The 24,519-nt window shown below is 27.3% G+C and overlaps 1 protein-coding gene across 1 annotated transcript in view; it reads right to left on the bottom strand.

Annotated features, from left to right (window-relative positions):
• The window catches only part of LOC135930935 (uncharacterized), a 37,120-nt gene extending 32,635 nt beyond the window's left edge, over positions 1-4,485 (bottom strand). The window contains exons 1-7 of the mRNA XM_065467738.1: positions 4,361-4,485; positions 4,274-4,316; positions 4,147-4,232; positions 4,028-4,107; positions 3,933-3,986; positions 3,818-3,891; positions 3,212-3,514 (exon numbers count right to left, since the gene is read on the bottom strand). Coding sequence (XP_065323810.1) covers positions 3,212-3,514; positions 3,818-3,891; positions 3,933-3,986; positions 4,028-4,107; positions 4,147-4,232; positions 4,274-4,316; positions 4,361-4,445 — 725 coding nt within the window. The 5' untranslated portion in view covers positions 4,446-4,485. The remainder of the gene's footprint in view (positions 1-3,211; positions 3,515-3,817; positions 3,892-3,932; positions 3,987-4,027; positions 4,108-4,146; positions 4,233-4,273; positions 4,317-4,360) is intronic.
• Positions 4,486-24,519: the final 20,034 nt, after the last annotated feature.

Genomic DNA, 24,519 nt, shown 5'->3' with positions numbered 1-24,519 from the left:
TTGTTATCATTTCTGATTTTTTAAAATTTATCTAATGCATTGTATAATTTTTTAGACATTTTAGAGTATCCTGTAAATATACAGATCATGTCTTAAGAGACTTTTAATTTGATTGGAAAAAGACTCCAATTGTTCTTTAAAAAGGAATTATTATGAAATTATTACTTTGTTTGTGTTGATCGTTTTTTAGATAGATTTACACAAGATGACTATAATCTTCTATCATGTTTTAATACATTGTCCCCCTTTGACCCTGATTATTTTATATCGGATAAAATGGTTGATTAAAATTATTATTTAACTTAAATATGAAAACGTTACATCATGAAATGAAAATAGCTAAAGGATTATTAGCTCAGAAGTTAAAGAAATACATAATTTTGAAAATATCCATATTATGTATAAAAAAATATCATCATGCATTTAAAGAATTGTATAAATGGTACTCAGCAGCCATCATCATTAAGGTACCAACGGCTTTTTGTGGGGCCTCTTTCTCTACAATAAAGAGAGTTCTATTTAGCATTAGAGTCAATGAAAGATCAACATAAACAAAATTTAGTATTGATGGCTTATGAAAAAAAATAACATAAAATTTATTTAATTCATTTATGGATAAATAAAAAATCTTATTATATTATAGTATTATTTACGTGATATATAGCGCATTCGCCCTCTAACGTTGAATATACAACAGAGCAACACTAGGTTTTCCTCATTTCCATCTAATTGGAATTTATTAATTTAAGGGGGGAAAAAAAATATGAGGAGCCCTCCACACGTTTGTGGGCAAGCCGCATGTACTTGTACGCACAACAATTCTGAAGAAATGTTATTAAAACGTCTATAGGCTTAGAGGAAAAGAGAGGGACCAAAAAATAGCCTACACCCAAGAACTACTTTTAAAGTTAATTACTTTAAAGGTGGGAGGTGGAAAATTTAACTTGAAAAGCTTTATTGTAAGTTTATTTATTTTAGAGGTAAAAAAGAAATATACTTTCAAGAGGAATAAATCCACAAGAGAAATCGAGGAAGAAAAGTAAGAAAAAGGTATTTGAACTAGAGATCTCTAGGAACAAATTTAATTTTCATCTAAAATATCTATCTTTGATGCGAAAGAGTTTTCTGATAGACCTTTTGCAATTATTAAGCTTTATAAATTGTTTCATGTTTACATTCAGCTCCATCATGTCTTTTATAGCTTTGTAATACCATAACGATTTATATTTAGTATACTGTTTCCCTTTATGTGTATATAACCAAACGATAGCATCATGTACAAGGTTGTGATCTGAATTTCTTATTATATGGGCTAGGAACTGTATCCGACGTTTTTTTAACGTAATATTTATCGGAGTGTGGCTAGATTTCCTCCAGAGGTTAGAGTTAGAGATGACTCTGAGATAAAAAATACCATTTATAGTTCTCAGACAATTATTTATAAAGGATTGGATACGTCTTAAGTCCGTCTTGTTAACTTCCCATATGTCACTTCCATATAATAAAATGGGGATAATAGTAGAGTTAAAAAGCCTCAACCTCGTAAAAACCGATATTTCCTTAGACTTCCAGATTTTCATGTACATATAGAACGCTCTTTTGGCTTTTTGCGTTCTAATCTTCATTTCCTCTTTACATTCCCCCTTATTATTGAGCATCACACCCAGGTATTTGATATTATCTACTTTTTTGATAACATTCCCGCCTACCAAAAGATTTTGGAGCGGTGGTGTATTTGGCGAGGAAAGAATAACCGTTTTATTGAAATTAATTTTTAAACCTCTGAGGCTTATGGTTTCGATAAGGTATATCAGACATACAGTCTCTTCAATATTTTTTGATATTACAACAATATCGTCGGCATACGAAACGATCTTATTAACAAAGTGAAAATTTTCATTAGACCCAAAGTCAGCCAAGTCTGCAGCAGCATTTACCTCCTTTATGACTTTATTTATTATGATGTTAAAGAGAAGTGGTGATAAAGTACAACCTTGTTTTACTCCCTTTTTTATCTTGAAGAAGGGTGATATTTTATCGTTTGTTTTAAAACATGAAGTTAATTTGGAATAATGATTCCTTAAGATGGAGATAATATTTTGTTCGATACCACACTCTGATAGTGCTACCCATAAGGCGTTATGGTCTACATTATCAAAGGCCCTACTGAAATCAATAAAAGTGTAATAAGACGGAATCCTATATTTCCAGCACTTTTGCATAATTATTTTCAGCGATAAAATAGGTTCCAAAATGTTTTTATTTGGCCTATATGCACAGATATATTTAGAAAGAAGAAAGGGTGTAGAAGTTAAGATCCTATTCTTGATTAGTGTCATAAAGACCTTCGATACACAGGAGGTCAGAGCTACTGCCCGATAGTCCGCGAATTTCTTTTTACATTAATAAAAATATCAGAAAATTTCTATGAATGCTTAATTATTTGTTTTATTATTAAAAAATAGTGGCCCTCAAGTGGCAGCTGGCCCGTAAGCATGTAGGTTGTTATTTCAACATTATCAACTGATTCTGAATTAACATAATCATGACCCAAATATAATAAAAAACTAATTCTATCCATACCAAATGTAAAATATGTCCAAAAAGTATACCAATTTCAAAATCTTCAAATTGAAATTTAAAGAGATACTTGGTAATATTTATAATATTATATAATATCTTAAAGTAAGCTGTTAATAAATAATTTTAGAATGTAGGCTTATTAATTATTATAATAGATCATAAAGTAAAAAATTATAATATATATTATATAGATATAAAATAAACCTGGCTAACATGTTGTGTTAAAAAATATATGGATTTACATTAAATTAATTATTAAAAAAATTTTATTCATAGTTATAAACATTTTTTGAAGGTGTGACTATAGATTATCAGGCTTTGATCTGGAATCATGTTCACTTTCAAAAGATAAAGAACAAATTAATTGAAATTAACACTTGTTTAAATAATATGCTAATAGTCAATAGTTTTTTAATAAAACTTGAAAAAAATCAGTGTTGACTTGTAAAATATTTATTAAAAGGAAATTTCCTGTTTTTTCCTCGAATTCCCCTTAATCATAGTTTTCCAAGAAATTTATATTCCTACTCACAACTCATAAGATAGGAAAGAAACTGATTATACACCCATCATTCCTGATGGGCTATCTGCAAATTATAAATAACAGGAATAAAATATATATTATTACTTTTTAATTTCTGCCTTCATTCTATTGAAATTATTAAGTACATTAACAATTCCTTCAACTTTAGTCTTCAGCTCATTTAAATCCATGCTTAGAGATTTTTCATCTTCCTCTTGTAACCATGTATCTGGTGATTCATTCTCAAGTTTAGCTATACTAAACTTCTCAAACTCATTTTCTCCTAAATCCTCCTCCTCATCACCATCAATAGCAGAAGAATTTGATAGTAATCCTATATTAGTACAATTTTTAATGGCATGTTTCACATTTATGGCAAGCATATTACCTTCCAACAAATCTGTATCACTGGTTTAAAAAAATACATATATATATAAGATTTTATAACAAATCACTGTTTTAATATTTAAGTTAATCAACATGTATATCAGAGACCTGCAGGCACAACCCTAAAATATACCAGGGCTAGGCATAAAAAAATTTTTTAAAAAAATATTCAGGCTGGGGCAAATTTAATAAAAATAATAAGGGCTGGGCTGTGTAAAAAATACCTCTGCAGGTCTCTGGTGTATATTAATATATTTAAAAAATACATTATAATTACAAGTCAGTATATTTTAATAATGATAATATTATGTTAAAAATTTATACCTAATGAATTTATTTTCTATATCATTTTCATATATTTCTATATTATTTTCATCAATCTCTATATCCATGTCACACTAAAATATGTGATGATTAAATTTTATCAAGAAAATTTCACTTGTTTATCTGTTTGAGATATACTATCAGTTAATTTATTGGACTTCTTTTTCTTCTATTAAAATACTGAAAACTATTATATTCAATATATAATACCTTTTTAGGTTCTATTTTAAATTTCACTTTTTTAATTAAAATAATTTCCGCATCCTTATCAATTTTAGTTTCCTTTTTACCTATAATAAAAATTTATAACTGAAAAGTTTTAATCTAACTTTTGATCTTTTTTAATTTGCTATCTTTGACCAAAATACTCTTTATTGGTGAATCTAATGAGAGTTCTACTTGTGTTGATATGTTTCTAGACGATTTATAAACAAACGTAAAATATGCATTAATTACTTTGATATAACTGGAATTTTAATGCGTTTTTTCTTTCCATTTACTTTTAAAAATCAATAAGTAATAATCATTAATTATATTTACTACCTTCAAGTTTTTTAAAATCAGGATCTTTTTGTTTCCTATAAGCTTTTCCTTTACCCCTTTTCTCACGTTTTTTGGAAATAGGCATCTTTGTTTTAAATGATTAAAATAATTGTTTCTATTTCACTCTGGATATAAGATATTTTACTAAACAATAACCAAAGTGAATTAAAATATCATTTTTTTTAGGTAGACATGGCTGGCCCATTTTAAAATTTTTATATCTCAATTACAATTCCATATAAAGTGGTATTATAAACATGTATTGACTACTTATGTGAACAGGTCGATTATAATGGTTTAACATTTTTTATTTAAAGGTCAGAATATCATATTAGCATTCAAAAGTTAAGTTTATAATAAAAATATGTTATATTCTAATTTATTTTTTAATTTATAACGCCTTTTTATTCAAATCACATCTTAGTTGGTTTAACATAATAAATTTCTTATTTTAATTTTATATAACTTAAGTTGACTGGTTTATTTTATTTATTTTCCATTTATTTGCCATTTATTTCAAATTTTATTTATTTATTATTTAAATTATTTATTATTTTGACTTGTATATTAATCAAGGCTTATAGAAAGAAAGGTACATATTTATTTCAAATTTTCAGAGTTGGGCAGGTCCTCCAAGAATCTAGATACAGATACAGATTCCCTATAAAAAAATGAATCTTAGATAACTATCTTTTCAAAATATCAAAAAGATACAAGATAAAAGATACTTGTATCTTTTGTTAAATTAGAGTATCTTAAATACAAGATACTATTAAATTATCATTACCAAATTAAAATATAGTTTTTATTATTTATTGCGAAGAACATAACATACCCATATAATAAAAATTAATATTTACAATAATTAATAAAATATTTAGTATTAATTATAGTAATCAGACTTTTTAATATAAGTATTAGCCAATTCTTAGCATAAATATGGAAGGGAGATTAGTATTTTTAATGAGAGTTTAATTTGCAAAAGAATATCTAAAATAGATCCATTATTTTATAAGATAATCAGATTTTTCAAATAATTTATCATTTGATCTTTGCCGTTTCGGCGTACTTAACATTGTGCCAAAACTAAATAAGCTTTCAATTGGTTTAAAAAAAAATTAATGGAAGGAAAATATTCTTTAATATAATTTAAAACCTCCAATTTAATTTTATTTGTAGTATTGAACTCAGCAAAATTTGCTCACCAAAAGAAAAATAAGCATCATTTTATTTTATTTATTAGAGTTAAATCTATTGGTGCTATATACTCAGGTACTACATTTAGGGCTTCTTAATAATTTATTTTGAAAGTATTTTTTTTATCATCAGACTCAATCCATAAGTTCTTAAAATATAGATATGATTTGATGCCAAAAAAGCAAATATTCATATCGTAGGAAAATATTTTCTTTCTTTTTCTCTAAAATAAACTATTTAAATTAATTCTTTTTTAAATCAAATTTATTATTATTTCTTTATATCTAAAAACATAGTATATATATAAAAAAAGTTAATTTGAACATATTAAACAATCAACTTAAATAATATAAGATATTCAAATGATATAACGTTAATATATTTTAAAAATAAATAATATTCAAATAAGACTAATCAACATTCCCCCTCTTCTACAAAGAACAAAGCTTCTTCTCAGCAGTCATCGAGAGCTTGTTGTCCTAGAAGTTTTTCCTGTTTCGATTGTACTAGGTTTCATCTTGGTTAGCGCATAAGTCTCAAATGTTCTCGTAGGCTTGATTCTATTACGTAGGTTTGATAAAATCGTTTATTAGAGTTTGTACGTTTTTTGTAGGCTTGATATCCTTATCGTATGTTGTTCACATTTCTCAAAATTGTTATTATCATTAATCCAGTCGAGTATTGGAATTTGGAATAAATCGGAATATGTAATTTGGAATAGTTGATCAAATCAAATATATGAATAATATGCACGAATAAAATTTTGAATTTCGGAAAAATATGTAATAAGGAATGATAATTTATGGAATAAGGAATAAAATTTTAATCCAGAATAAGGAATGATAAATCATAACGATTATTATATTATTTTTTAGGTGTTAGGTTAATCATAGCGTTTTATACTTTTAGCGTTTTATGCGTTTTATATTTTTAGCGTTCAATATTTAATTAGTAGCGTTTTAATATTTAATTTATTTTTATTTATTTTCAATCTCCGAGGTTAAAATATGCAAATATTATGCACATTTCCCTCTCTTAAAAAAATTTAAATTTCACACAATATTTTTCTAAAATAATGATGTTTAATTTTTACATAACCTTTTGTCTTCAAAGCTTTTTCAAAAACATTTTTATCATATTAAGTATTACTTATAAGGGTTATTTAAATCAATCCCTTTTAATTCATATGTTTTAATTACACTTTAATATATTTAAAATTAAAGTTTTATCTTCTTGTTTAGGATTTATAATGGTTTATATTTAATTATATCTAAGAATTCATTTTTAGGATTAGTTGTTAATTTACAACAATTGGTCATCATTCAAGAAATCAAAAATAATATTTCACTAAGAATTTAAGTAAATAATTTTTTAAAGGCTTTTTGTGTGTTCAAATATATCCATTATGATTTTACATTTTAGTGATTTTAAAAATTTATAACATGTCTTTATCCTGGCATAAAATTTTAATTTTTAATAACTTTTCTTCTTACGTGGATTAGAATAATAAGTAATCATCATTGGTCTCACAAAATAGAATTCATAACCTATCGTTCAACTTCCATATCAGTTCTTCCTAGGTTGTCACATTAGGTTAGGTGCTGGTTATCATATTCCAGTCCAACATCCAGAGCCGGGACACCATGAAGAAAGAAGCTTTTTGCATGAAAGAACGTGCTAACATCTCCATAGATTAGGCATTGGTCATATCAATAGATTAGGCAGTCACAATAAATAAGGTAGTCATAATAGATAGTCATCTCCATAGGTTACGCAGTCTCCATAGGTTAGATAGTCATCTCAGTAGATTAGGTAGTCACAATAGATAAGGTAATCATAATAGGTAGTCATCTCCATAGGTTAAGCAGTCTCCATAGGTTAGATAGTCATCACAATAGGTAGTCATATAAATAGAGTCATCTCAATGGATTAAGCAATCGTCACAATAGATAGTCATATAAATCGAGTCATCTCAATGGATTAAACAATCGTCACAATAGGTAGTCATATAAATAGAGTCATCTCAATGGATTAAACAATCGTCACAATAGGTAGTCATATAAATAGAGTCATCTCAATGGATTAAGCAATCGTCACAATAGGTAGTCATATCAATAAATAAGGTAGTCATCAATTTCAAATTTAATTTAATTTATACTTTTTTATTTTAATTTTAGGCAAATTTTCTATATTTTATTCTTTTTTTTTTTACAAAAACGTAACAGGGCGCCATAAAAGAAACAAGAAGTTAACAAGTTATATATATTCTAAATAAATTTTTTTTTTTTTTACCTTTTATAATTTTGTAAATTTGGATAAAATTTTGACTATCGAAAAGAAAAGTTAAAAAAAAAAATTTTATATGGCCTTTTATCATCTCCCATATCGAATGACGAATTTGATAAGTAATTTCTTTACCTTTTATTTTTACAAAAGAATTCAAGGTAAGGATATTTTAAACTTTTATTATTTTACTTTGTTTTATTTATTTTTTTTAAAGAGAAAGAAAAACGAAAAAACGTACCACCGTAACCGGGGCACCATAAAAGAAACTATTTAAATTAATTCTTTATCAAATTTATTATTATTTCTTTATATCTAAAAACATAGTATATATATAAAAAAAGTTAATTTGAACATATTAAACAATCAACTTAAAAAATATAAGAAATTCAAATGATATAACGTTAATATATTTTAAAAATAAATAATATTCAAATAAGACTAATCAACATTCTCATACCATCTTGGCAGCTTTTAATTAAAGTAGACAATATTTAAACATAAATTTTTAAGATAACCTATATTTTCATGCTAATATAGTTTTTTAAAATCAATTTATATAAAATATCAATTTAATAATTAATACAATCAAACTATTGAGTTAATATTATAAATGAGTCCTTAAGGTTAATAATAAGTTAATATAAAGAATAAAAAAAATCAATCCGTAAGGTTAATGTTGAGTTAATAGATAGCAATAAAAATATTTAAAAAAATCAATCAGGACATCTCAACACCTTTTAACCACATATAAATAATATACTTTAATATGTTTAACAAAATTTGTGTTGAACTCTTTATCATCATAGGTATTACATTCAGCCTGTACATTGCCCTTTTTAATTTTTATTTAAAAAAATCTCCATCTAAAATTTTAAGATTGATTTGATTCAGGGGAACTTAATTCCATCATTGAAATTTCACTACCTTCTTGTTCACTACCATGAGTGTTAATCATCCTATGAATTAAAAAATATTACATAAAATTAATAATGATATTCTATCGAGTTACATATATAAGTAAAATATAATCTTTACTTAATTCGTTTTGGTGTTGTTATTTTTTTTTATCTATCTGTCTTAATATGAGTTGTAAATTTTCAGCTAATTTTGGTTGTCAATATATTTAAAATATGGCGAAAAAATAAGGAAATTAATACAAGATTCCCAAAGAAAATAAGTATGACATGTAAATTTTGTAATATTAGAAAGAATCTTTATCTGTTTTTTGTCAAGAAAATAAAAAAGATACAAGAATATTTACAAAATAAAGGATCTTAGATACTGATATAAGTATCTAATTAAAAATGTCAAAAAGATACTTAGTACAAGATATAAAAGGATATTGTATCTTGTATCTTAGATACATGTATTCACGGTAGTGCCCAACTCTGCAAATTTCAATAAAGTTATGATACAGTGTTTGATTAGTTTTCATCGTGGCAGATATATTAATAAGAAATACATGATTTTAGATATCTATATTATGCCATTCATTTCAGGCTTTTATATTTCTAATCATAATTATATAAAGCAAATGTAGAAATCAAAGATTTTTAATCATTGCAAAATTTCTACTATCAAATAATATAGAACTAACATTTGATATCCATGGTGGTTTTCGCGAGCTAATAATGAGAAATGAAAATATTTCCTTTTATTTTGATATGGAGGGGCGGAATAAAGGAATGTTATAAACAAGCATATTTTGTCCAGATGGCAATAGCGATTGGTACTCATCGATATATAAATTTCGTTATGACCTTTTATAATATGTTTAATAAATAAAACTAGAGCTTTGCCCTAAATCGGCCTTCGGCTGGGTGGGGGGCATGTAACCTGGAATTCACAAGTGGCGCGGAATCAGAAATTACTATGAATCACAAATAGTGGTGAGTAACAGACGATGGATAACAAATCATGAGATATCAGAGTTTAAACAAAAATATAAAATAGGAGGGGCTGAGGAAGTAAATTAAAAAAATATACTTAATTAATGTGTCGCCATAATATAAATGAGTGTATTTTCATTAGCTAATTTTATTGAGCAGGAATAATGGGAAATAAAAATTATACAAATATTAACTAATATTATGCAAAATAAAAAGTATAAGCGAATAAAAACGAATAGTAATTGTACCGATTTGGCTAAGGTAGGATCCTTAAATAGATATAGAATATTAAAGAATAATATACTAGCATGCCATACAGGGGCGTCACTAGCCTTTATAATCTTAGGAGGCTCAACATTTTTTAAAAAATTATTTTGATAATTATCTATTTTTTTTATAGCTAAGATATTTTTTTAGAGGTATAAAAAAATTCAAAATTTTGCGTCATTTCCTTCTTTATGCAAAATAAATAGAGGGAAGTGGAATATTGAACGGGGATACCAATTGGCAAGCTTCAAGAAAGTACGATCCATAAGAATAAATATAAAATCTTATATAAATCTAATACTAAATAAACTTCTATTTAAATTATAAAAATAGCTAACAACGTATCGTTTTTAGTGAGCTTTACAAAATAATCAGCACGGAAGAATATTGTTTGAGGAGGTCAATTGACAAGCTTCAAAAAGCTAGGATCCATATACAATCCTATTTAAATAATAGAAATAGCGTACTATGAATAAATTAGGAGGAATAGAAAGAAATGTTGTTAGGGGGGACGAAATCACAAGCTTTAAAAATTGTTGGAACCTTAGAAATAGATATTTAGAATTATATTTAAATAATAAATCTATCCTGTACTATGTATCATCGATTTGAAATAGATATGAAATTAGATTTAGATAATATAAATAGCGAACTCCCGTGGAAGCGTCAACATCAGGATCCATATTATTAGCGGGGTCCCTATTGTATCGTTTCTTTTAGAGAATTTTACAAAATAATGCATATGAATAGAATGGAATATTTGAGTATTATGTATATTTTTGTGTTATACAAAATAATCAACAGGAATGAATGGGTATATTGTTAGACTCGACAAAATGGCAAGCTTTTAACAAGGTAGGATCTTTGAGAATAGATTTTAAATAATAAAACTAGAATAGATATATAAATTTATTCAAATAATAAAAATATCTAACTATATATAATTATTTTTTGAATTTTACAGAATAATTAACATGAATATAATAAAATATTGTTCGAGGAGACCTATTGGCATACTTTAAAAAAGTAAGATCCTTGAAAATAGATATTAAATTATATTTAAATAATAAAAGCCAATTTAGATAATAAAAATAGAGAACCATGTATAATTTTTATTTTATAAAATAATCAGCATTAGGAATAAATAGGGGAAATGAGTAGGGAGAGGAAAATTAGTGGAAAGGGAAACGGTAGAGAAATGAAAAGGGAAAGATAAGGGAAAGAGAAAAGAATAGAAAGGGGTAAAGGAAAGGATAAAAAAGGGTAAAGAAAATAGTAAAAGGAAAGAAAAGAGAAGGGAAAGAAAAAGTGCAAGGAAAATAAAAAGGGCAAAAAAATGAGAAAGAAAAAGAAAAGAAAAGGGAAAATGGAAAGAAAGGGGAAAATCGAAAGAAAAGAAGAAGGGCAGAAAAAAGGTTTCCGTTTATAATCGCTAAAATAAAAATCGTTAAAAACAAAGAAAAAATTGGAAATCCTGCTTATATATCCTAGAAATATTTTAATAAGCTTTAAATGATTAAATCTTTTAAAAAATCACTAAAAATGAGGGAAATAAAAGTTTATTTTAAATACAAATGTTTAATCCCTAGCATCTATTAATATTATTTTAATATTACATTAAATTTTTTTAGGAGATATAAGCGAGATTCCTAATTTAAAGCTGTTTTAGTTTTAGCGATTTAGAACATATCTCAGAAAAAGAATAAGGAAGGGCAGAAAAAGTTAAGGAAAAGAAATAAAAATGGGCAAGGAAAAGAAAAAAAATGAAAAGATAAAGGTAGAAAGGGGAAAGGAAAAGGAGAAGGGAAAGGAAAAGCGAAAGGAAAAAGGTAAAGGGAAAGAAAATGAAAGGGTGAGGGAAAAAAGAGAAGAAGGTGGTGGGGGGAATAACAAATAAATTAAAAGGGAAAGGAAGGAAAAGAGAAAGAAAAAGAATATGGAAATGTTAAAAAGGGAAGGGGGGGGGTAAGGGGAAAAGGAAAAGAAAAGGGGCAATAAAAATATAAAGGTAAAAAAATGGGGAAAGGGAAAGAAAAAGTTAAGGGAAAAGAAAAAGGAAAAGTAAAAAAAAAAGGGAAGAAAAAGGAAAAGGGGAAAGGGTGAGAAGAAAAAAAAGAAAGAAAAAGGGGGAGGAAAAAGAGAATCAAAAGAAAAAGGGCAAGGTCAATGTAAAGAAAAGGGGGGAAAAGCGATGGAAAATGAAAAGAAAGAAAAAGCGAAAAAAGGAATAGGTAAAAAAAAATAGAAAAAGGAATGTGGAAAGAAAATGGTAATGGAAAGGGGAAAGGAAAAGAGAGGGGATAAGAAAAGAAAAAAGGATTGGAAATGAAAAGAGAGGAAGGTAAAGAAAGGGGAAAAAGAAATAGGCAAAGGAAAGGAAAAGATAATGGTAAAGAAAAGGAGAAGGGAAAAAGGTATAGAAAGGGAAAGGATAAGGACAAGAGGGAAAAGTGTCGTAAATAATACATTTATAATATCATGTCAATCATATTTGTTTATCTATGTGTTTATATATAGTTAAAAAATGTCAGTCATTTTTTAATATTAGAAATTAATAGATATTATATTTTGGTAAAAAGAAAAATCACTTTTAAATTTTGATAACTTTTTTTGATTTTAATAAAACCTTTTTGAATTATGATAACATTTTGCGCTTTTAATTTTTGACCTTTGTAATTTGATGAATATTTTTTATTTAATAAAGATGATGAATACATTTTATTCAATAAAGATATAAGTCCAAATTTTAGTTCGTGTTGCATTTATTTTATAAGTCTTAATTTAGTTCATTAATTTGATAGTTTTCCTTCTGAGTTTATTCTTATATTAGAATTTCGTTTTAGTAATTTTTGATATAGTTAACATTTTTTTTTTGACAAAGAGGATAAGGGAAAGAAGGGCGGAATGGAAAGAAAAGAGAAAAGGAGATGGAAAAGATAAAGAGTGTAAAGCAAAAAGGAAAAAAAATGGAGAGGGAAGGAAAGAGAAAGGAAAAGGGAATTAAAAATGATAAGGAAAAGAAGAGAAACAAAAAGGGAAAGAAAGAGCAAAATAAAAGAAAAAGAAAGGTAATGAAAAGGAAGAGGAAATAAAGAAAGGAAAAGAAAACGGGAAAGAAAAAGGAGAAGGGCAAAAAGGGAAAGTAAAATATGAAGGGAAAGGAAAATGGTTTGGAAAAGAGAAAGAAAAATAGATAGTGAATCAAAAAGGGAAAAATGAGGATGAAGGAACGGCGAAAGAAGAATGGAAAGTGAAAGAAAAATAGATAGTGTAAGAAAAAGAAATAGGACAAAGGAAGAGGGAAAGAAATGAAAATAAAAACGGTATGAAAAGGGAAAATGAAAGAAAACAGATGGTAATAAAAGAAAATTGGGAAAGTAGAGGGGAAAACGAAACGGAAAAGGAGAAATAGGAAAAGGAAATAAGAAGAATAAAGGAAAAAAAAGGACAGGAGAAGGGGAAAAAGGAAAGGAACGGGAAAATAAAAAAATGGGGAAATTAAAAGAAAAAATAGAGGAAAAACGAATGAAAAATGAATAGAAAAAGTGAAAAAGATGGAAGGTTTTTTTTGGTGGATTTTTGATTTTGCTATTTTTATTTGTAATGTCCACTGCAATCTAAAAATATAAATGAGAAATATTTATCTAATTACCTTTCTTTATTGAGTTTTTAAAAATTATTTATCATATCATTTAATGTGTAAAAATTATTAAGGATGATTTTTATGTTGTGTTCAAAAAATATTTAAAAAATTTTATCATACTTAACAGGGTTCGCCGTTGTTCTCGAAAACTTTTATTATGAGAGCACAAAATATGTAAACAATATTTTATATTGTTTTTTCTCATTCGCGAACATATAAAATAATAATAAAAAAATGTAATTACCCCTTTATCATTCTTTCGAACAAAAATCATATAAAACAAAGCATTTATTTTTTAATATTTTATATAAGTTTTGATATTTTATATATAAGTTTTAATATTTTACATATATTTTTTTAATATTATATATTCGTAATTATCAACAACCCAGAAATTTATTTCTTCAAAATACAATTAACTTTATTTTTCCTTCTCAAAAATATGAATAATTTTTATAAAAACAAAATGGAATAACAAAATTCTCATTGATTGACATTTATTATAATATATTGCTATTTAAATTATTTAATTTCCATTTTAGACAGCTGCAACACGCCCACCCTTCATAAGCCCAGTGTCCATCTCCCCCATGAAGTTGAAATTTATCGATCTTCAGATTCGTCCAATTATCTTATTTCTGCCATTGGCCCTTTGTTTTATTAATTATCACATCGTCCTTTTGAATTGTATCGACCAGGTCCATGGTATTTATCGAATCGTACAGTTGAAATTTCCTGATTTATAATATATACTTTCCGAAATGAAGTTTGACATATTCATGTTAAATATAACTTAAATTATAAAAATGCGAAATTGATAAAATAAATAATTTCACATTTTATAAACCTATTTAAAATTTAAACAATGAATGATAAAATAATTATGATTTTACTCCCAAAAAAATAAATTTCTACATGTAGTAATTTAAAAAAATAAATACTATCAATAAAGTATACAATGTTCATGTTATTCTGCATCACAGCAGTAAGGATTATGATAGATGTATACATATCTATATTATTTAAATAAATCATATATGTATAGTATAAGAACGGTTTATATAATATTATAAGAGTTTATCACGTTTTTTTATCTACTGAGAATTTTCGTAGTTAATTACATGATCTCATATTTAAAATAAGATATTTTTTTTATTCAAGGGGTCAATGCATTAATAATTACAAATTGAAGTTTAAATGTACTACACAAAAAGAAATTGTTTTTTTTTATATAAAATTCAAGTATCTTAATAAAAAACTTATAAAAAAAACATTTCTAGATTTTCTGTTTATAATTTGTTTTTTCCTTAACAAATGTGAGATGTATACTCATTTTCTTTAGGTACATTACAATAAAATTATTGATGTAAATATTTAAAAAAAAATATATAAAATATACAAAGTAATTTACATAATAAAAAAACTTTCATTCCAGTATCGACTTATAAATATATCAGTGACGAAGCGTCAAGTTTACTACTAGGGAAGCAATCAAAAAAAAAATTATTTTTTATTTTAGTCAAACTCAAACCATAAAAACATTAAGATTTACAAATAAGTGGTATTCGTCTTTGTTTTTGAGTAAAATGATCAAGTACTGCATTATAAAAGTTATCGCTATAAATTTTTTAATATTTTTTTTCAATCGAAATCAAAGATAGATTCGATAATCGATTTTGGGTCATCCTGTTTCTGCAATAAGATTTGATTCTTTTTAAAGAAGAAAAACTCCGTTCTGCATATGCTGTTGTTGAAGCCAAAGTTAAGATGAATTTGCATAATTTAAAATACTTTAAAACTTTTCATCAAATTGGCGCATATTAAAAATTCAAGTATTTCATTAACATTCTTTTTCTTTCTAAATTGAACATCCCAAAACACTACCTTTAATTAGGTTTCCAGCTTGTGTAAGTCGAAAAATTGAGAATAAGTGTCATTTAAATTATCTAATAAATATTCTGGGTAATTGATTATTTGACAATTCGGCGAATTTAATATTTTTTGGTGTAAGACATATGAAATAGAATTAATCAAATCATTTTGAATATTGCTTGATAGTCCAATAAAAACTGCACTGTTTCTAAATGATGTTTCAATAGTAAATTTTCTTCCGCGAGCAAATAAATTAATACAATATAATTTCCTCTTCATCATCACCACGGAATACGAGCTCCTGAATTCCAAGAAAACATATAGAGTTAGTTGATCAATATTTTCAATATTTCTCTATTTGATTTGACTTTAGAATTATGCTGTTCGATTGATATTTTGCGCATCGAATTTATCATATTTTCAATACGATTTTGGCCGAATGTTTTTAATTGAATCATCGACTGCAAATGAGCGGTTGATTCTTTACTCTTTAAGTGCCTTTGAAAAATTATTCACATCCGAAAATCCTCTATCATTCCAAACATATTTTTCCTTTGGGAATAATAGGCATGACCAACAATATAGAGAATTAGAAAATTACATCCAGTGAGCCATTAATATTTTTCATATTTATCGATAGAAAAATTACACTGTACAAATTTCGACTTGATTTTTTGGGAGAAAATAAAATAAACATGTTTTAAGAGAGTTTTTTATGCATATTCTAAATCCGCTGTCAGTTTATTTTTAACACGTCCGGTTTTTTAATTATTTTAGGTTAAAGTGGTCAAAAAGGTCATTTTTAGCACTTTTTGAAGGTTTATAACTTCGGTTTTAATGATCCCTACAACTAAAAAAATATCTTAATTTTTGCAGCAAACCTTCCTTATTATTATCATACATTTTTTTTTATAAAGTCCTTACTCAATTTTTAAACAACCTAACTTTTACCTCAAGCGAGGTTAGAAAGGCTATTCTCTCCTTCAAACGCGATTCTTCACCGGGGGTTGATGGGTTTCGCCCAATATTCCTACAGGATCTAACCGCACCTTACATCACACAACAATGCGACGTTTTGGAAAAAATTACTCAACTCATCAACCGTATGCTTGCTGGAGGCTTACCACCCGCCATTATTCCACTCCTTTATGGAGCTAAACTCATCGCCCTCCACAAACCTAATAAAGATATTCGCCCTATCGCTATTGGAACCACTTGGCGCCGATTAACCGCAAAGCTAGTAGTGAGCAGAATATTGTTCACAGTATCTAATCACCTGTGCCCTAATCAATTAGGAGTCAACGTAAAAGGGGGATGCGAGGTATCCTTACACATGACCAGAATGTATCTACAAACAGACCCCAGTGACGATATCATAATTAAGATAGATTTTTCAAACGCTTTTAACTCTCTAAAACGTACAGCGTTTCTTAATCCCATCCTTACCCTTTACCCAGAATACTCGCAATTCATCTTCGATTGTTATGCTAGTCCATCACATCTTCAATTTGGAGATAGATTGATTCCCTCTAGTAGTGGAATACAACAAGGTGACCCTCTAGGCTCCTTCTTATTCAGTCTGGGCATTAATAGCCTAATACAAAGCATAAATGACCAATGTAAACTAAACCTTCATAACTGGTATATCGACGATGGTATACTAGGCGGCTCACCCAGCGAAGTTATGAAGGCGGTCGAAATAATAAAATCCAGCGAGAGCAGTTTGGGACTGCGAATCAATCAAGACAAGAGCGAATATTGTCCTCTTGGAATCATCGACCTTAACTATGATCCTATGTTCAATCATACACCATTGAACTTCTTAACACATCTCGGATCTCCAGTGGGTAAAGACGAGTCCTTTGTCAAGTTCTTCGCCGACACTCTACTAGAGATATCGCTTATGCGCGGTACACTATCTCGCCTCCCAGCCCACCAAGCGTTCTTTCTATTAAAGAACTACCTCCTAATCCCAAAAATTCTATATACACTCCGATCGTCACGTATCTTCCAATACGACGTCAACCTCGCTGCACACGAGCTAGAGATTAAACACCTTACAGAGGATATACTCAATCTCAAATTCGGAGACCTATCTTGGCTACAAGCTACCTTGCCAACCAAATCCGGCGGCATTGGCATACGATCGCCTTCCCTACTCTCTGTTAGTGCGTTCATATCCTCTCGCCTGTCCTGCGAGCCCATCATACACGCACTCACAAAACATCCTGACCCTTTACTTCCCCAGGCAATTGATCTATGGAAATCTCTTTCATTAGTCGATCCTCCCTCATCGACACTGCAGAAGGACTGGGATAAGCCTCTAGTTGGCAACTCCGTTGCATACCTTAAATCGAGGAGCCAACCCGAGGACCATTCTCTACTCTTCTCCATTTCCGCAGACAGCGGGTATGAATTTCTCGAAGCTTTTCCATCGCGAAACCTTGACCAGCTCCTAAGCAATGATGAGCTACGTCACGCCATCGGTCTAAGACTTAATTGTGATATGGTAATACCCTATCACTGCATCCTTTGTCAAACGCCGGTCAACTCCAAAGGCCGTCACTCTTTACACTGCAAGCGCTGTAAAGGCAGATTCATTAGACATTCAAAATGCAATGATACTATTGCCAGGGCCCTAAAATCTTACGGTATCCCATCAATTCTTGAAACCACTGGACTCTACAATTCTGATGGTAAGCGTCCCGATGGCTCTACCATGATCCCTTGGAAGAGGGGGGAATTTCTAACCTGGGATTTCTCATGCATCGATCCCCTTGCCCCTTCCAATATAAATAGAGATGCTCTAGTAGACGCCGAGACGAATAAACTCGCTAAATATTCGCCATCGCTTCAGGCCAATTACACATTCCTACCACTAATCGCCACGACTCTAACATCGTTCGGCTCTCACGCCCTTGCCTTCTTTAAAGAGCTGGGGAAACGGATCTCTACTAGGACCGAAGATCCCAACGAGGGTTACTACCTACGCCAAAGATTAGCCCTCAATATAATAAAATCCAATTACCTCAGCTTCATATTCTCAATGACTGATACCCCCTAATTACTTACAATTTATATCTAAATTTTATTCATTAATTAATATTGAATTTATGATTTTATTTTTATATTTAGTATTACATAAATTACTAACATCTTAAATGTTCTATTATATGATATTCTAACTGATTAATATAATATATTGTATTTAATTTAATATTTAATTTAAAGTAATATTTTTTAAATTTACCTTTTTTATAAAATCTTTTTTAATATAGCTTACATTTAATATATTTATTTATTGTAGCTTTCGTTCTCTTCGCTACACTGCACACGGTTTCATAAATCCTTTGAATTGGAGAAATTGGACATTTTTGTGCGGGCAATATATAGTCCGCACAGATGTAACAAAATTTAGAGACACACTTTAAACAAGTGGACCTCGACATTAATTTTTTGTAGAATATTATATAAGGAGGGAATTTGAATAATATTTAAAATCCAATTTAAAAAAAAATTAATGAAAGAAATTAAATGTTTATGAAAAATTAAGCGCGAAAAAAAATAATTCTTCTCCTTTCTTCCTACTCGTTATTTGGCATTATTATTTATTGCCCAGACTACGGGTTCAAGGTACTCCATTGGAAAATCATATATTTTGATATAAATTGATTAAAAAAACAAATATACTTAAATACATCTAAAAAAGATAAATATTAATAAAAAATATGAAAAAATTACCAATTATTGCATTTTAAATGAATTTTGCTTCAAAAATGCTCAATTCAAAAAGAGTACAAATTAAAAAAGTGGGTACAGATATCTGATTTTGATATAAATTGATCATAAATGCATAAAATATAACTAAATACAACTAAAAAAGATAAATATTACCTTAATTTTGCTTTAAAAATGCTTTATGCAGAGAAAATTCAATAAAAGTGTACAAATTAAAAAGTTCGAAAATATCTGTACCGACGTTTTTAATTTATAGATTTTGGTTGAATTTTCATGGCATGAAACATAATTAGAATTAATATAAAATCTTGAGCATATTTGAAGCAAAATTATATAAAATTTATTTTCTAAAGTTAATAATTTTTATAGTAATTTAAATTGAAAAGACCCCCAAAACGAAATTCTTTACCATTTTTCTCAAAAACCAATCGATAAAAAATTATAAAAATTAGTAAATTTATAAAGACAATTTTCAGGGATTTTTATTTGATACTTTTTAAAATATATCCGTATAAAGACCTATATTTTACCATTTTTGAGATTTCGAAAAGTTGTCTTTATACAATAATATTTTTAAAACTTGACGTGTAGGGAAAATTTTTTAAAAGGGATTCGAACTCAGCGTCAAATTCTGCACCAAAACTTGTTTTTATTTTCTTCTTCCATTCTTCTTGTCACACAGTGTTATGGATGCAAATTTTGATTTCTTTTTTTAAGTTTTGTAAAATTGGTTTTGATCTTCCTTTTTCAATAATCAATTTTTTCGCATCAAGATTTCTTGAGCTAAATGATGTTAATAAATTTTTAATAATACAATTACAATTATTAAACATTAATTAAGGATTTTAAAAACGGAAAATTTTTTATTTTAATAAAGTAAGGAAAAAAAATATTATATAAAAAAATTTCTTTCTCTTTATTTATTAAAAAAAATAAGCAATATTAAATTTGCTTCCCTCATGTATATTTTTTTTATCGTAGTAAAAATAATAGTCAATTTTTTAACGTAGTAAAAATAATAGTAACATTTTTAATATAGTAAAAATAATATCAATTTTTTAGCGTTATAAAAATTATATTAATCTTTTTACCATTATAAAAATTATATTAATATGTTTAACGTTATAAAAATTATATTAATCTTCTTAACGTTATAAAAATTATATTAATATTTTTAACGTTATAAAAATTATATTAATCTTTTTAACGTTATAAGAATTATATTAATTTTTTTAAGGAAGTCAGATTAGTTTATTTAGCATAGTACAAAGATTATATTAAGTTTATTAAAAATTTTGTAAGAAAGTATGATAAAATTTTTTAAATATTTTTTGAACACAACATAAAAATCATCCTTAATAATTTTTACACATTAAATGATATGATAAATAATTTTTAAAAACTCAATAAAGAAAGGTAATTAGATAAATATTTCTCATTTATATTTTTAGATTGCAGTGGACTACAAATAAAAATAGCAAAATCAAAAATCCACCAAAAAAAACCTTCCATCTTTTTCACTTTTTCTATTCATTTTTCATTTGTTTTTCCTCTATTTTTTCTTTTAATTTCCCTCTCCTGGTTCTACAACTTTTGGCCATGTACTATTTTTATCCTTACGGGGCATGTCAGACCATGCATTACAAATCTCACATTCTTTTCTCAATTTATCAATATCCTCGTTCATTTTCGGCCACCATACCTATTCTCTTCCCCATTGATACGAGTAACTCCTTGATGACCCGCATGTATAACATTCAAAATTTTTTCCCTCAATTTCCGGGGTATAACAGCTCGGGGTCCCCTCATAATACAACCGTTCACTATAGTTTATTCTGTTTCAATATTTTTGAAAACTTTATCATCATATGTCACTGACCCCTCTTCCTCCTGATCTCTTTTTAATATATGTGGTTAAATCCATATCAATACGGACCTGTTTAAATTAGGACAGACTTATTTAATGAACCTCTCTTTCTCACTAGGTTCTTAATGAATATCATATAGTATATATATTATAAATATGGGCCAGTTCCAACATAAAATATAATATTTATATGTTTTTAAAATACATTATTACTTTCTACCAGCTATTGGTCAGATTGGTTTATAGGACTAAATCCCCCATAGCAAATTTGACTGTTTTCCTAAATATCATTTAAAGCTAATAAAAATTTTACCCCCCTCCCCTCCCCACTGCCCGTCAAAATTTTTCAATATCAAGCAGAGTCTATCCTGCTAGTTGCATTAATAAATTGTTTTCCTAAAGCTCACTACTATGTAGAAATTTACAAAACCCAATCAATTTGGTTCAGATTATTGATTTGGAGGAAAATGTGAACAGGAAGAATGAATGTAGATGAATATTTCATAAAATTTATATAGACGTTGAATCAAAAACTAAATCTTATAGAATATTATAAAATATCCAATTTCATCCCATTCTAAGATACTTTTTATTGCAAGTTAAGTACAGTTTTTAGATAAAAAACAAGTCTTTGGTAATCTTCAAATTTTATTACCTAAATTCACTTCTTCATTTTCTGATGCCATTATTGGTAAAATTAAATATTTAGCAAAAATTTATTCCTATGATATAGATACTGAAATCAATTTAATCAGTGAATTCGAATTGTGGTATAAATATTACTACGTTTATTATGATGCGATCAATCGGTATAAAAAAAATCTTGGCTTAGTTTACAAATATTTTGAAGGTATTTAATATTCTTGCATGTTTAACATATACGAATGAAAGGACCTTTTTCAAATTGAGAAGGTTGAAAACTTATTTACAAAATACTACTTGCGAATCTCGGCTAAATGGGTTAGCTCTGTTAAATATCCACAGAGATTTGATTCCAACGACAAAGAAAATTCCTGATGAATTGGCAACTTTCCCACGAAAATTAAAAATCGCATTATAATTCTAGTATTTAATAAAAAAATTTGTATAATATTGTATTTGATAATAAGTTATAAAAACTTGTTCTTTAAAAAATTTTATAGTCAATATTTTATACACACTACAATTAGTATTTTCAATACAAATTTTTTTATTCTATTTATATTATATGAGAATTTAAGTTGAAACTAGTTTTTAAGCCAATTTTATAAAAAAAAATTGACACTAAACTTTATTTCAATTTTATCTTCTTTAAATATTCATAAGCGCGAATTAGTAAATAAAAGCTAAAAATATTAATATAATTATTATTGAATTATGAATAATTTAAAAGAATAGCTCAGGCCAGCCAAAGGGGGTTTGGAGGCAAAGCCCCCCAAATTTCCCCCCCCCCCTATAGGAAAATCCTTGATACGCGCCACTGAGTATATTTCCAAAATCATTCATCAAACTTTATTTATTCTTAATTTTTTTTTACTCAAACTTTGCGTTGTCATATTTATTCAATTTTTAATTAAAAATTAATACATATAAAATTATGGTTTATTTGCCTGTTTATTTAGGTAAATTTCGCTAACCTAAGACCCTGCGATCCTGGTCACAAAGTACCATTATCAACAACCCAGAAATTTACTTCTTCAAAATACAATTAACTTTATTTTTACTTATCGATATGAATAATTTAATTTTTATAAAAACAAAATGGAATAACAAAATTCCTATTGATTGATATTCCTTATAATTTATTTTTATTTAAATTATTTAATTTCCATTTTGAATAGCTGCAACATTAATATTTTACTTTATTTATATCAGAGACCTGCAGAGGTACAATTTGCACGGCCTGGCCTGGATTAAAAAAATTTCGGCCCGGCCCGGATTTTTTTAAAATTATATTAGACCTGGTATATACAAAAAATTCACCTATTTGGTATTTTATCATATTTTTCGGCGAGTATTATCATTTAATAAGCAAGCATATTAGCTAATGTTGTTAAACGGCTCGTTTTGAGTCGATTCAATTTTTCGCCAGAAAGATATGTCTAAACCTCGAAATTTCGATACTATATTTCTAGAACTTTGCTCCTTCTATGAGCAAAATTTTCAGGCTTGCATAATATTTTTCTGGATAAAAAACTAAGTTAGCCGTTTTTAAAAATGGGCTCAAAAAGAGCCGTTTAACAACACTATAACATATTTTATTTTATTTTTATTCTAAACAGATATTTAGTATATTACAAATTGATACTATAAAAAATTTGTGTAAATAATATTTTGAGAATAAACTATATTAATTGTATTTATAAAAAAAATAAAACTGATATTTTAATTTATAAAAAATATAACATATATTATATAATAATATATTTAATCCTTTGCGTATTTATTCGATGGCAGGAAAACTAATATTATATTATGTAATAGATACTATGAGTGTTAGCTAGTGTTAACTTTCTCCAAACATTAAATTAATCATAACTATATATAATCATTATAACCATATCTAAATGACGAATATAGCAATTCATGTTGTATAAATTTTTTAAAAAAATACGGCCCGGCCCGGCTCGGCCTGGGGCTTAGGGCCGGGAGTCTCTGATTTATATTATGTGCTCATAACAAACTGAATTCATTTAAATATTTTTATTTTTAATATAAAAATGCATTAAATAAAAGAATATTAAAATGTATCTAAAAATAGATATTGATATATACACATGTTTTTATAAAAAAAAATTTTACTCAAAAAATAAATAAATACGTACCGATGACATGACATAGCGATTACATGACGTATACAATCGGAAAATTATAATATAATGCATAAATTGTATTTATTGACCCCAGTTTGATTTCTAAAAAAAAGTGGGGAGTGTTCAGTGGCCCCTACGCTTTCTAAGCGACGGAAGCAGAATACACCCCTGAAAAGTGCCCCCCATGGTTAACTATTTTTTGACATCCATAAATTTCAAAAATAGGTTTTATTGCATCAATCTTTAAGATATAATAGAAATAAAATGTAAAAAAATATATAGGGGAGACTAGGGTTAGGTAAACCCCGAGACTTGGCAAACCATTTAATCTCATTTTAAAATTAAATACACCAGATGGTTAAAATTTTATCCTAATATAGTTCTTATTAGTTTACATCTATAGACAAAAAATCTTTTGAAATATTTTTTTCAAAAGATTTTTACATGACAGAATTTTAATTTTTATTAAAATATATAAACATTTATATGTAAAAAATTTCATAGCAAAATTTAAACACTCTTTCATGGTACTACTAAGTCTTGAATTAATTTAATCATGAACCTTTCGGCAGTATATGAGGTAGTAGGAATTTATCATCTCTTATATT

The sequence above is a fragment of the Gordionus sp. m RMFG-2023 genome, chromosome 1, assembly GCF_954871325.1.
Source record: "Gordionus sp. m RMFG-2023 chromosome 1, tfGorSpeb1-WG-v2, whole genome shotgun sequence".
In the NCBI taxonomy this organism is placed as follows: domain Eukaryota; kingdom Metazoa; phylum Nematomorpha; class Gordioida; order Chordodea; family Parachordodidae; genus Gordionus; species Gordionus sp. m RMFG-2023.
Note: the sequence above shows the minus strand (reverse complement) of the source record. Positions and strands in the feature narration are given on the sequence as shown.